The sequence below is a fragment of the Passer montanus genome, unplaced genomic scaffold (assembly GCF_014805655.1).
Source record: "Passer montanus isolate IOZ18808 unplaced genomic scaffold, ASM1480565v1 scaffold41, whole genome shotgun sequence".
NCBI classification, from domain to species: Eukaryota; Metazoa; Chordata; class Aves; order Passeriformes; family Passeridae; genus Passer; species Passer montanus.
In genome coordinates this window covers 508,299-523,004 of record NW_024368930.1, presented here as the reverse complement: position 1 = coordinate 523,004, position 14,706 = coordinate 508,299, and the positions used below count along the sequence as shown (strand labels likewise).

The 14,706-nt window shown below is 52.3% G+C and overlaps 1 protein-coding gene across 2 annotated transcripts in view; it reads left to right on the top strand.

The window, feature by feature from the left end:
- The first annotated feature begins 7,158 nt into the window (after nucleotides 1–7,158).
- Nucleotides 7,159–14,706, top strand: part of KCNB1 (potassium voltage-gated channel subfamily B member 1) — a 95,249-nt gene continuing 87,701 nt past the window's right edge. Inside the window, exons 1-2 of one of the 2 annotated variants that reach the window (XM_039719440.1) lie at nucleotides 7,159–7,253; nucleotides 8,421–9,083. In XM_039719440.1, coding sequence (XP_039575374.1) covers nucleotides 8,517–9,083 — 567 coding nt within the window. In that variant the 5' untranslated portion in view covers nucleotides 7,159–7,253; nucleotides 8,421–8,516. Of the gene's footprint in view, nucleotides 7,254–7,583; nucleotides 7,901–8,420; nucleotides 9,084–14,706 lie in introns of those variants that run through there. The other variant, XM_039719439.1, reaches the window with a different exon arrangement.

Sequence of the window (14,706 nt, the reverse complement as noted above, 5' to 3'; positions counted from 1 at the left end):
GAGAGAAAGGTCATCACGTGGAAAATTTACCGTGTGCCTTTGGTATCTCCAGTGTATGATTTCACTGCAAAACCATCTGTTATGTTTATGTTTATTGCCCAGCAAATTGTGTAGATGCTTTTAGAAGTTCTTGTTTATCTATTTAATTAAAAATTGGGTTTTATACCATGGATCAGGAGGAGCCCTAAACTGCAGGAATTATTTATTGGTGCAATACAGTAGGAGATCTCCCAGAATCCTGGCTCTACTCTGTTGGTTTCATTATGGTGGTGTAGCCGAAGTAATTTAATTCTCTTAGGTTGTAAGAAAGATACTTGGATTGCAAGACAAAGCTGCTGTTTGGTATGAAATGCTAAAATTAAGGTTTCCCATAAAATCCTAATTCCTCTCCCTTGTTAAGCTACAGAGAAGTGCAACCTGCAAATGTCAGATGAAACCCTTATTCTTTACCATCTCCAATAACATCTTAGCCCTCTTAATATTGTGTAATTTTCTCCTGCTTGAGTCACTGAAAGTAGCTAATGTTCCTGAAATGGTCTTTCATTCCTCCTAGAGACCAAAAAATGGTGGAAAATTCCAACCTGAGCGTTTTTAGCTTTGGCAGAGGTACAGGTAACTGAATACAGATCACCCTGGGCAGGTCAGGCAGGAGCCCCCAGAGCAGCAATAGGAGCAGCTCTTCTGACTCCTTTATCCCCTCAGAGGTGTTTTCCTTCTGTTGACCTCTTCTGAACCAGATTTGAAAGACATTAGGCCATAAATCTTGGGGTTTGAGAAGGAAAGACACCACTTTGGGATATCTCAGCCCAAAAAAGGCATCGGGGTTCAATATCTAGTGAACACTGAGTAAAACAGCAAGGACTTGCTTTCCATCACCTGGCTGTCATCTCCCACCTCTTACTTGAGAATTGTTACTTTTTAACCCAGGCAATGCAGTGACCAGGGCCTTGGGTGATGAATTGGTAGAAGAAGTTGCAGTCCAGCCCGCCCTTGTTTATATCAGGTTTGTACCTTGGGACCTTGGGGCTGTGTCTGAGGGGCTGTGTGTGCTCTGCAGTGGGGCTGAGCACTGGGGATGGGCTCGTGATGGAGCTGAGCTCACCCTGGAGATGTTTCAAGGGAAAACCACTGTCAGAATCGGAGGGCTGCAATTGACTTTGCACGTGGCTCCGTTCCAGTGGCACAGGGGCACTGAGGGCTGGGCCCCTGGCTGGGATTATGGGGTGCACAGGTGCCCTGCCTGCAGGGCTCCTCTCCTCTGGGGCAGCTCTCCAGCTGCTCGGTGCTGACACAGCCTCCTGCTCTCTGGAGAGCTCCTTCAGGATCCAGGAGCACTGCCTTCAAACCTGGAGACCGTGAGCAGGCTGAAGGATTTGTTTGTATCTACAAAGTCACCCCCTGAATGTACTTTAGTCCATATTAGGGCTGGAGCATCACATTTCTCCTGATCAAGCAAATGATTGGGAGGTTTGGTTTCAAATTGCACTGCAAAGACTTGTAAAGCAAACCACGGAAGTTCCTGGGTGGCTCCCCAGACAATGCTGCTTGTTTGTGCTTGTTCCTGTCCTAATTAAACTTTTTCCACAGGGAAACTCTAGTTTTAGTCAAATTTTTTTTTTGCAAAATTGAACTGTTCATTTTTGGTTTACTAAATTGAAATCCACAAAGACAGCTGATTTAAGAACAGATACTGAGACCTGTTGTTCGCATTGTTGAGTCTGACTTTTTACAATGCATCCTCATTGAATTCCCTTGTCTGCAGGAGTTCTGGGGCTTTTAGCTGCTTTAAATGCAAAAACAGTGCTGGGACCATGGGCATTGAGTCCCAGAGGTGGCACACTCCCCGAAGTTCAGCCCCTGAGACTCACTCAGCCTCCTCACTGCTGCCATCCAGCTCCCTTCCTCCTCCCCTCTGGAAGTGGGAATGGCTTGTGCAGCCGCGTGTAGCACCCCAAAAGTCAATTCACATCTTATCAGGACTTTTACTGCAGAAGGTTGAAAAACACCCCTGCAGGACCAATAGCTTCAGGCGAGGAAGAAATTGTAGCTGCTTTATGGAGCCTGAGATCTCCTGGGATGGAACTCGTGCTGTCTGGCTGATCAGAAGAGCTGATTGCTCATGGCCCCCTCTGCCCAGCCCTCCCCCAGTGCAAGGGGTGGGTGGGCAGGCAGGGCAGGGTAGGGTAGGCAGGGCAGGGCAGGGTGGGCAGGGTGGGCGGGATGGGCAGGCAGGGAGCACCCACACACGCTGGCCTGAGGAGGAAGCTTGGATGTGCTGCTGAGCAGAGGTATTTAATGACCCTCCTCACTGATTTTGGTGGAGAGCCACCTGCACTCTTTGTGTGCAAGGGAAGAAGAGACTGAAGAGCAGCCATGAGGAGGAGAGCCAGGGAGGGCTGGGGGTTCTTCACCCCTCTGGGTTTTGTGCAAGACTGTGGCTGACCTGTGTGAACGAGCCAGAAAGCACAGACAGGGTGAGGGAGTTGAAGAAAACGGGGGAGAACGTGTCCAGGTGTGCTCCCACCGGCAGGGCCAGGGGGTGTCAGGGGGGCAGAGACCCCCACTGCAGCTGTGGCCCCTGAGCAGAGCAGGACAGGGAATGGGAGGAGAAGGGAGCTGACAGGCAGCAGAGCGTGTCAGAGCAGCTGTGGCCCCTGAGCACACCAGGACAGGGGTCGGAGGGAGCTGACAGGCAGCAGAGGTGTCGCAGCTCCGGGCTCGGGGATGCCCGGGGGCACAGGGCTGGGGCACAGCCTCACTGCCTCCTCGGTCCGGGCTCTGCCTCCTTCTGGGACCCACGGGAGCTGCAGCTCAGCTGGAAATGCAGCCTACGCTTGAACTTGAAAGGCCATTAAAGTATTTTGGAGAACAGCTGTGAAATACTGAAATGGGTCTTGCTTTTCAAACATGATGGTTATTGTCAAGTTTGGGAGTTTGCTGGATTTCCTGATTTAATGGGGCTTAACAGCTTGAATTGAGGCACTTTTAAATTTTGCATTACGTTGGCTGTTGTTAATTATGTTGTTAATATTTAATGAACAGAAAAAGACAAAGGTAGATAGCTGATAACTCTTCTAAAATAAAAATCACTATTATTATAATCCTGAGGAATCGTTGTATTGTTGTTAGGTACCTGACAACTCTCTTAAAATAAAAATCTCTATTATGACAGTTGTGGGGAATATTTGCATTGGTGTTACTTCGGTTACTGGAGGGACAGAACATAAAGGCTGTGAGAAGGGAGAGCTGGCCCAGATAAAAGGGGTTGCTTTTTTCTGAAAGGCCTGAAACTTTTTTCAAGGCCTGCCTATTTTCTCCCAGTTTCCCATAAAAGATGAGCCATAAAAAGCTTAACCTGTAGGAAACTCCCATCAGCTTGATTCTCACCCCCATGTGCAGTTCTCATGAAAGCTTCTCCCACTGGTGGCAGCAGCCTCTGTCAGTGGTAACAGGGTCAAGGCAAACAGTCTTGGTAGCAATCACTAATGGACATCTCCTCAGATTTAAAGTACATTTAGCTGCTCATTCATCCCCCATCCATGGTGCCCATCTCTCAGGCTGAAAGGGAATGTTATGGTACTTTCTTCCCAGGACCCATGTACCATTGCTCTCTGACTGCACATCCACTTTTAGGATCCTCATATGCAAGAGCAGAGCAATTCTTGTTCTCATTATCCTCAGGAAACTCTCTGCGCTCCAGGACATTCAGCTGATGGCATTTTTCCAGCCTTAGACCATGAAGCAGATTTTGTCTGTGGCCGAGTTCAGTGTTTGCTTTGCTTTGCTGAGCCCTCAGCCTGTGTTTGTACAAGAGCAGCTGGGCAGACATTGGGCCAGGGGTGGAAATCAGGGGGTGGGACAGGAGTCAATCCTAGCAGGAACATGTTCAGGTCACAGCTCCTTTATTGCCACCTCCCCACCTCAGGGAGCTCTGCTCCCAGGTCCAGGTGGAAGCCCTTTGGGAGGGGACCTGACTCCCCTTGCCCTGCTGTGAAGACTGTGAGAGTCTCCTGCCTATGAATTCCTGGGAATGCTGCTGCCCCATGTCCTGGACCCTGGCTCTCCCAAGCATTGTTGATAGGTAGGAGAACATTCCTCAGATCCTTTTGCAAGTTCCCAAGCAGACAGGTGACAGAGACACATCAACTCATTGGGGGCTTTCCATTCCTCAAGCAGGAGGAATATGGTTTTTTCCTTCCCAATCTGTATTTTTCAGAAATCTGTATTTTTCCTTCCCAAAGCAATTGTATTTGGTCTCAGACCTGCTGTGAACAGGACAGACACAGCCAGGGGTGATGTTTCACACACCTTAGGGGATGGGCTGGTGCTGCCATGGCTCCCCGTGCCCCCAGAGTCATCCTCATCCAGGACAGAGGAGAGGCAGGTGTGACAGAGCCATCCCTGGAAGAGGAGCCTGTGGTCAGTGAGCTCAGCCAGAGACTGAACAGACGCACGGGAGGAGGAAATGCACATCCCGAGGAGGGCAGAGAGCTGGTGCCATGGGGACGGCCCCGAGGGCTCTGTGGGAGCCTGAACCAGAATTCCCTGGTAACCAATGTGCCCAGGTGTGTCCCCTGCCCTCCTCCAGAGCGCTGCCAGGTGAGCAGGGCTCAGCTCTGCCAGCCCCTCCTCGGGGCAGCAGGGAGGGAAGCCAGCAGAACGGGGGGGTTTGGGCCACCCCTGGCACTTCAAAATGCATCCAAAAAGTTTAGACAAGCTGAAAACTTCAACTCTTTATCTTTCTTTAAGGCTCATTTCTGGATCGTGTTTTGCTGTCTGCTTCCAGTATTTCCCCCCGGTATTCCAGCATTTCCAGGCTCCTGGGCTCTCAGTAGCACAAGCACTATCTATCTCAGTTCTTTTTGCACTTTTCAACACTTGTTATGGATCTCTGCCAAGGAACCTGATAATTTTTTCCCATTTAAGGGAAAGAATTTTGGGCTGTAAAAGAAAATCTCCGTTGTACCTAAAGTGTTTCCAGTCTGGAAAGAAAATCCCTGGAAACTGAGGGAAGTCTTAAAGGGACATAATAGGAAACACTCTGCAACAGAGGCAGTTTATTGTGCGTGATTGCCTTTCCCACTCCCTAGAACAGGCACAAGGCCCTTGGGCTGCAAGAACAACATGGGTTATTGTTTCCTCTTAGGGCTCGTTTCAGAGTGTGAAACTCAGCAATGGGGAGCCAGCCAAAACTCGGGGGCCACCAAAGCTGCTGCTCCCCTCTCTTGGGGACCCTGTGTCCCACAGCCAGCGCTGTGACGGGCTGGGCCCAGGATTGCAGAGGGCCAGGAGCCTCCCTTTTCTCACAGCCCTTTGCTTTCCTGCCAGCAGTGAAATGAAGCAAACCAGCCTTCCCTCTTGCTCGCAGGATGCACAGGAAGATGCCAGACTGTCCCATGGTGCAGGTGTTTGGGAAGACGCGATGCTTTCCTTATGCAGGCAGAGGAGTCACTGCAGATCAGCAGAGGGATATTTATTTCCACATTTAGGCTCAGCCTATTTTCCTCTCATGATGCAGCTCAACAAACACTGCCTTACAGACCTACTCTGCCTGGCAGTGAAACCCAGATATGCCTGTGCCACTGAATGCAGGCCCAGGAGAACATACCTTTGCTGTGCTCTGCATATTTCCCCTGAGGTACTGGGGGTTTAGGGTGTTTCCTTGTCAATAACGCTGTAATACCCGGAGAGAAACAGGGTTTGCACAAACTGCATCCAAACATTTGGCTGGCTCCACAGGCTGGGGAAATAACAAACCATAAATTAAGTTTGCAAAGCTCAGAGTACAAAAATATCAATTGAAATGTGTATCCAAACCAAGAGTGGGTGAAATAACCTTGGAGAAGAGCGAGCTGGATGCACATTTCTGCATCTTCAGGCCTGCACTGCCCCTCGCTGACAAACTCTTCGTGTGGGACAAGAAATGCTGCAGGGAACAGATGTCCTGGGGGTGGAAACATCCTCTCCTCTCCCCAGACTCGTGGATCACCCCAGGCAGAGCCAGCTGGAGGGACTGCCCGGGGCAGGGCTCCCCTCCCAGCTTCCCCAGTGCCGTTTGCAGCGCTGGCCAGAGCAGCAGTGGAAGGGGAGCTGCTGGCACTGGAGAGCCTGTGCCGCCCCTGCTCGTGCCCCCTCCAGGGCTGCTGCTCCAGCCTGGGGCACAACACGTGCGTGGCAGTGGCAGGGGAGCCCGTGTGCTGCAGGAAGGGACAAATGCCCTGCTAAGAAAGCCAAGGTGCCTCTCCCCCAGTGGTTTAAGTGGTGAATCTGACGCATCTCCCCGCATTAGGCTGCTTGTCATTTCCCCTCCCAGCATCACGAGGGGAGATAATGTGCCCAGGAGGTCAGTGCTGACAAACCTCTGCTCTCCTGTGGCACCTGCCTGCTGGAACTTTCAAAGCATTTTATAATCACTACCACACTGAGCTTCCTAGCCCTGATCAGGGGTTTTGTCTCTGTTGTAAGGGGAGTAAAATCGGGTGTGGAGGTGGAATGATGACAAAGCAACAGGAGAGTTTAAGTGCTCTCAATATTGCCCTGATGTCTGTCCTGTATTGGAAGCATTCATGGGGTAGGAGGAGCTACTTCACTGCAGGGGCCCTGGGCTGGGATTAAGCTGGTCAACAGGTTTTATTCCCAATTATTACTTCCACCCCTTTCTGGGAGATCTTGCTTTTCTATTTCTTAATTTCCCCTTCTCCATAAGGAAGGTAGTGACCAACTCCTTGTAAGAAATTCCTAAACATACAGCTGATATACAGTTGTGTGGAGTACCGGACAAAAGCACTGTTTGGGATTTCAGAAAGCGACCTCTCGGGAAGATGCAGGCATTTAAACACCAAAGATAACAGTCTAGCACTGGCACTGAGAACACTGGGCATCAGGAGCCAGGCACGGGCGAGGGAAGCATAGATAACGGGGAAAGCAGCACTGGGGGTCATTTTCCCTAGTTAATTACATAGAATCAGACACTGGGCTCCAATTTCAGGAACTGTCACCAGAGTCCAGGAGCCCTGAGCAATCAAGGCAAGAGAAGGGCAGAGCTGTGTACGCCTGGTGCACAGTCCAAACAGGTGAACTGCATTAAGCGACACTAATTTGTACTAATGGAGCTCCAGGCTGCTGCTGAGGGCCATTTCCCCTGGTGGGAGTGAAGGAAGGAGACAAGAGGGACAGCCTGCCAGAGGAATACTTCGATTGCCGCGCTGTTGCCTGGAAAGTCGGCGTTCTGTCTATTTCTGCTGTGTTTTCAGGTTAGTGAACGCTGCTTTACGTTATATTTATAGTCCTAATCGGCAGCAGCGATCCCCTGCCATCCCTCCTTTCTGTTTCTGCAAATATCCATTGCGGGCTCGCCGCTCCGGGGCGATGAGCCGCCCGCGAGCCCCGCTGCTCCGGCCCGGCCCGGCCCGGCCCGGCCCGGCACCGCCTGGCATGGGCCGCGGGCGCGCTCGGCTCCTCGCCTTGTGCCGGCACGGCACGGAGGGCCCGGGCGGAGCTGCAATGCTGGGCTCCGGCTCACGGTGGAGCTGCCCGGCCCCGGCCCCGACCCCTCCGGAGCCGCGGGCTGCACTTGTTGATCCGCGGGCCGCGGCAGCGGCGGGCAGCGCCGGAGCGGCCCTGGGTGCCGGCCCGGGCCCCGCGCCGGGCGCCGGCCGCGCCTGGCACTGAGGAGCCGCAGCCCGGGGAAGGCCTGGGAAGCTTCCTGCCGACGGAGCCGATCCGTCTCGCTCGGCTTCCCCTCCCCCTGGGCGCCGCGGGCAGCCGGGAGCGCCGCCGCCATCCTGCGCCTCAGGCTGCCCGGGGGGGATGCGAGCGGGGCCGCCCCTGCCGCCCGCCCCGCCGCAGCATGTAGCCGCCCTCGGCCCCGCGCCGCCTCGCCGGCAGCCCGCAGGAGCAGGTAGGTGAGGGCTGGGCTCGGGCCGGGCCGCGGCAGCGGCGGCGGCCGAGCCCCGAGCCGCGCCGGCTGCGCGCGGGGGAGCCGCGGCTCTCCGCGCCGGCTTTCTCTCCGTGCCATCTTGTGTAAGCAACAGTGCTCGGGGCTCTCAGGAGCCGCCCGGCTCCCTGAGGCAGGCTCGGGCATTTTTCTTATTCCTCTTTTCGTTGCTTTCCCGGTTATGCAGAGGCCGGTGCGGGGGGCTCGGGGGGCGTCCCTGGGCAGCCCAGAGAGGCAGAGCTGTAAATCCTCCCTTTTCCCTGCCCCAGCCCTTTCCCCGGGAAATCTCCCAGGCTGGAGTTACTGGAAGCCTCCGCAGCCTGCGCGGCCGGGCAGGGCGGGGGGTACCCTGGGGCCGCTGGGCTGGCCCGAGGGGAGCCGCGGGGCCGGGCGCTCCGCGATGGGAGCCCGGGGCCGGCGCCTCCCGGGGCGCATCNGCTGGCGGGGGCGGCGGGCGGGGACCCACGCGCGGCCTCTCTTGCAGCTCCGGGCCATGGAGGGCAGCGAGAGGTGAGCAGAGCCGGCCCCGCGCCCTGCCCCGCGCCGCTCCGCGCCGCGGCCAGCCCGACGGGGACCCGCGATGCCGCTGGGCATGAATAAGCATGGATCTCGCTCTACTACCTCTTTGCCTCCGGACCCCACCGAGATCGTCAGGAGCAAGGCCTGCTCCCGAAGGGTCAAGCTCAACGTGGGGGGGCTGGCCCACGAGGTTCTCTGGCGGACCTTGGACAGGTTGCCGCGGACCAGGCTGGGTAAGCTCAGAGACTGCAACACGCACGACTCCCTCATGGAGATCTGCGACGACTACAACCTGGAGGAGAACGAGTACTTCTTCGACAGGCATCCCGGGGCATTCACCTCTATCTTGAACTTCTATCGCACCGGCAAGCTGCACATGATGGAGGAGATGTGCGCCTTGTCCTTCAGCCAGGAGCTGGACTACTGGGGGGTGGATGAGATCTACCTGGAGTCCTGCTGCCAGGCCCGCTACCACCAGAAGAAAGAGCAGATGAATGAGGAGCTCAAGAGAGAAGCGGAGACCCTGAGGGAAAGGGAAGGGGAGGAATTCGATAACACTTGCTGTGCTGAGAAAAGGAAAAAGCTCTGGGACCTCCTGGAGAAGCCCAACTCCTCCGTAGCGGCCAAGGTAAGCGTTCCGCGCCTCTGTTGTCCACTGGCTCGTGCCTGGTGATGCTTACCCGAGGTGCTGCCCTTGCTTTAGAGTCTGGGCACTTGTGGCTGGATGGATGCTGTGAGCGAAGGGGAGGAAGGCTCTCATATACAAATGAATTTCAATGGTTTTTGGGTGTTTTTTGGTAGTTTGGAAGGGATGTGGTTTGAGCGTCCCTGGGGCAGCCCGGGCTGCTCAGTGTGGGAGAAGCTGAGTAGTGGCTCAGCGTGCAAAGATTGCTCTGGCTGGACATTTTAGACTCGTTACCCACTGTGTTGATGCAGTTTGTAACAGAGATTTATTTGGGCCTAGAACGTGTGAGTCTTCTGCTGCTTAACCAAATTGGCTTTCAAGAAGCCACTTCTGCTTGAGCTCCTAGACCCAAGTGCAGTGAGGAAATCATGCCTTCCATTCCAGGGCTTAATTGAATTCTTTTTTGTAGTGAAATGTTTCTCCTAGTTATTTGCATCACGCACTCCTAGGCTGCGTGTCTGCTGAAGCTGCTGTTTGAATTCCATCCTTTACCGGATTCCAGCCTTTTTTAAGTCTTGCATATGCAAGTGATGCAGCTCTGTCAATAGCTGAAGTGCTGCTTACTCTGAAGCTGGTTCCAGTGGACAGATCTACTTGAAGGCATTTTGAAGATAAGATCCATGTTGGGAGAAACCAGTGTCAGAGTTGGCTCTGATAATTTAGCTACCTCATGTTAGTCACATTTTCTTTAGTGAGGAAAATCTCTGCGAACACAGTGATTCAGTAACCATGGGGACAAAAGTGAAGGGGGAGAGGTTGAAAACTGTGGGATGAATAACTGAAAAGCATGAGAGACTGAGCAGTAGGGACCAAAACTTGAATTTTCTATATACCCACGTCCTCACTGTATGGCAGAGAAGCCACAAGAAGCCCTGGCTACCTCTGTAATGCATCTCTCTGTACAAACACCTGCAGACCTCGGCTCCATCCCTTAGAAGTCTGGCTGGGATGGGCTACTTGTGAAAACAGACTTCTTTACCTCTTTTTTTCTCTTTTCAAATGCTGCACACCATGAACCAAGAGCATGTATGAAACTTTTGGGAAGGGATTTCAAGAGATGTGGGTTGGCTCAGCCTGGCATGGGAAGGGGAGGCATGGTCTGCCTGCTGAACCCATTATCACTTCTTTAATGTCAAACAGAGCCCCAGAGTGCCTCTATCTCTCCAGTGGCACAGATGACACCGTGATGAACACATTAATAATTTATAAGGCTCCTTTGGCACAGTCCTGGAATCCTGAAACACAGGCCCCAGGCTTTGCTGTCTGTGGCACTGACTCAAAATCCATTAGAGACTGTTGATGTTCATGATTTATGGTATATGAGCAAGGGTCATTCTTGCCAAATAAGTGTCTTTTGTGATTTATAAATGAAATACTCTAGCTTCATTTTCTGAGAAAATTCTCGGAGTAAGTGCACCCGGCATTGCAGCTCTGGATTAATTGAGAGGGAACGGTAATGCATCACTACCCTTAGCATTTAAAGCTGCCATTCTGTGCCTTCATTACTGCAATGAAAGTGATGCTGTGTGTTCTCAAATCCCAACTCTTCCAGCAGTTCCCAAACACAGATTCCCACTCATTTCATGTGTTAGCAGGGCAAACAGGCCTGGTGAACAATTAGCTTAGCAGGCAGGGACAGCAGTTCTGCTAAGCCTGTTCTTTATCCGATTTGCTCCCTGCTGTGGATTGCCTTTCCCTCGTGCCAGGGTATGCCCTTAGCTTTGATCACCTGCCCGAGAACTCAATGCACATATTGAACAGGTTGGGCTCACCCTTGGTGGAAGGACGGGGCAGAGGCACTTGGCAGGCTGGCGCGTTATCGGAGCGGTGCAGCTGTGCCCAGGCTGCCTCGCAGGGGCTGTGCTGGGTCTGAGCCCCTGCCTGGCAGCTCCTGGCCAGCTTTCCCTGCTGGCTGCTCGGTGCAGCACTCCTGCAGAGGCCACGGGCCCCAGGAGCTTCTGTCACCTCTCCTGTTTCCCCCTGGCTGCTCAGCCAGGGCTGGGAGCTCAAACTGTTCCTGTGGAAAGGGAACAAAGTAAACTGTTGTGAGCTGTAATGTCACGCAAGGTCCCAAAACTGCTGTTGGGGAAATCTGAACTACTCTTGTTTATTATTTCTCTTCAGACTTGTTCTACTCAGTGCAACGGGTTTTCGTGCAGCAGATACAAGATACCCTCATGTTCTCTTTAAGAAGTCCAGAAAATGGGTACAGGTGCAGGTTCCCCCCAAGCCAAACCAGGGTTTTGGCTGTCAGCATTGGCTGTATTTTAACATTTTCTGCACAGCACTTCACCTCATCCCTCCATGCCAACTTACTCCTGGGTTATACTGGGACCAGTTCAACAGACAGAGTTGATTTTTATTTGCTTTGTTTTCAGGGATTTGCCTTTTTTTTATCCTTGGATGCTTTTTGTTAGTTTTCGTTTTTATGGATTTTACTTTTATTATTTATTTAAATGGGACAATATGTGGCATGCCCAGGTTGTAAAATAGTATTCGAATAAGAGTGGAAGTATCCCCCAGACCTTAGTTTTTGTTGCTTTCTTATCCCCTGGAGATTTACCTGTATCTTCTGATTACTGTCTGGTTTTTGAACCAACCATCGTGGCCAGCAGGGTCTCATTTGTGTGCGAGGCTTCTCCCTGTAGTGACTGGAGAGAGCCCTCCTGGATTTTCCATTTCCCACTCCCTGAGAGGCCCCAGGTTTGCAGAGGCGGCGCTGGGGCCGCTGTGCCCCTGCTGTCCCCCCTCAGCAGCAGCAGAGGGGACAGTGCTGCTGTCCCTGGGGCACAGCCTGTCCCTCTGTCCCCCTGGGAGGGTCAGAGCTCCAGCACGGCTCCGGGGCAGGCAGGCTCCCAGTGCCCAGGCTGCCTTCAGCTCACCCCGTGCCTGGGGATGCTCAGGGCTGCCCTGCACTCTCCTGCCCAGGGGAAACCCTGTGCACAGAATGCAGCACTCGAGGGACTTGCCTCTGTCAAATGAAAAAAAGTACCAGCCAGTTATTAAATAAAACTGTGTTCATCTCCTCCTAACCTTAGCATATATTTTAGAGGATCTGATTCTCCCATTTCCTGTGGTTATTTTCCCTGAGAAACGTTCACTGCAGGCTTTGTGGATGCTTTCTCCTCTTCCTGCAATCACTGTTTTTGCATGTTCATGCTTATTTTTATCATTCTCCCAGTCTATCTTAATAGTTTGGTGGTTGATTCTTGGCTTTGTTTTTTAAATAGTATTCTTTGTGTGCTTTGGTGTACTCACAACATCCATTTTTAACCACAGAGGACTCTGGTGCTCACTTCTGTCATGGTTTACTCTAGAAGCTGACGAGGTGCAGATATTTTCTGGAGTAGCTCTCACACTTTGTTGCACGGCAGTTTTCCTTTCATCAGGAAAGAAAGGCTCTCCAGAAGCCAGGCAGAGCTGCTGCTTTTCCTCGGGCGCAGTGTCCATGCCAGGGCAGTAGTGGTTAGCACAGCTCCGGCGTTCTGGTTTGGGCTTTTCATCCTAATTGCTCCTTCCCTGCCAAGGCTGAGCTTGGGCAGCTGGTTCCTGTCCCCCTCAGCCCAGATACCAGTCCTGGCTTGCCAAAGTCCCCTCTGAAGCTGCTGCTTTCCACTAGCCAAGGCTAGCTGGGATCCATGGGTCACTCACCTGCCTGGCCCTTGGGAGAACCAGCCTAGCTGTAATTCCAGCCAGGCTTCATGTGCTGTCCTGAAAAATAAAAGACTGCAGTTGTTCGAGCTCTCCAGTACAAACAAATGACAAATTAGCCCAACTCAACATCTCAGATTAACACCTATGGTCCTGGAAACTCTCTGATCACCTGGGCCTTCCCAACAGCTCTGCAAGAACATTGCCCTTTTTGCTTCTTAAGAGGAAAGTATTTCTTTTCCTCCTTTAGTCCTTACAAATGATTTCCCGATCAATATTTGAGCAATTAGTGTTGCATGGGGTGTGGGGGGGAAGTCTGCTCGTCTTACAGACTCCTCTGCATGTGCTGGTTTCATCTATTTTTCTCTTGCTGTCCTGAAGGCTGAGAAAAACACGATGACATCACCCACTTTGCAAAAAGCTTCTCTGCATATCTGCATGTCAAGTAGGATGTGCACTTCCTTTCCTCCTCGCTGCCTCCACTTCCCACTTGTCCCTGTCCTGTTGGGAGCTCAGCTGCAGTGATCCCTCCCTTCTGACAGGCTATTTCTCATCTTTTCCCCTGCTCCTGCTATGCCTTTGCCAGTGCAATAATATCACATTTATCCTTGAAAACATGCAACTCCAATTCGGTAATCTCATTATGCATGCCTCTACATTCCTTGAACAGCTTTTCTCTGCTGCCCACTGCTCTCTGCTGCTAATCTCTGGATGCATTGCTTAGGGACTGGGGAGGATGCTCTGTAAGCTCTTTTCTTATTATTGTTGATAGTAGTGACAAAATAAGAATGATAAAAGCCTCTTGGAGATGCATTTGCTACATCTAGAGCGTTCTTCCCCCACATGGGCTTTCTATTCCTGGCCCTCCCTTATGGTGTGCAGTTTTCATTCATCTCTAAACCTGCCTGAATTTAGCATTTGGCAGAGGAAACCCCTCTCCTGAATCGCAGGGGTCACATCTTAGCCGTGTCCTGTCTGTCTCCAAAGGTCCCATCTCAGAGCAGATGCTGACTTTGACTATTAAAGGCAGACTGCCCATATTTTGCCTCCATCTGTAACTTTTTTTAGTGTGATGCAGTTACTGCCTTGGCTTTTTTGCTATATATAGGAGACTTTTTCCCTTCATCCAAAATGAACTCCTATCTTCAGAGATCCTCAAAAGCATAGCCTCATTCCAAAGCCTGTCCCCTGGGTTCAGGGATTTGCCACTTTGGTCTGTAGCTTATCCCTGGGCTTCTAGCACAGCCCTGTCCTGTGGACACACAAGTGATTTCTGTTCTGGATCAATCTCTTTTCATCCTGCAGCTGCTTTCTGGGTCTTGTCCTTCCAGTGGACTTAAATCTTTTGTCTGGGGAGCCCTAATTCCTATGTTTAGTTCCCTGCAATGTCCTCTGTGTCTGTCTCACTGGTGGGCCTGCCCCCAGTGCTTGCTGTGCTCCCAGTTCCCAGAACTCCTCTCCAGGATAGCCCCACGAATCCCCAGCTGGGGGAGAAGACCCCCAGCCCACCCCAGCAGAACTGCCAGCTTGGCAGCTGTGTCCTGTGACTCCCTCCTGGCTCTGAAGAGACCTGCTGGGACAGGGTGCATCTGCCCAGGGTAAGCTTGTGCTGAGCTCTCCATCCAGGTGGGATCCTCACCTCTCAGAGGGGATGCTCTCCCCAGAGCTCTTGTTTCAGCCCATGGCTCCAGGCAGGCAGTTGCCTGGCACTCCTTGTGGTTTGGGATGGTTTGGGTTCAGCTGTTTCCCATCCAAGCCTGCAGCTCTGTGGTCTCTAGAGAATTCTGTCAAAGGAGAGTTAATTGCTGGACCTTGTATTTTGTTTGAGGCACTTGCCATCCAGCCCGTGGAGTACAGTGTGCATGAACATGTGTATGTTGGCACGCTTCTGCAGTTTTAACTTCTCTGTAACTCC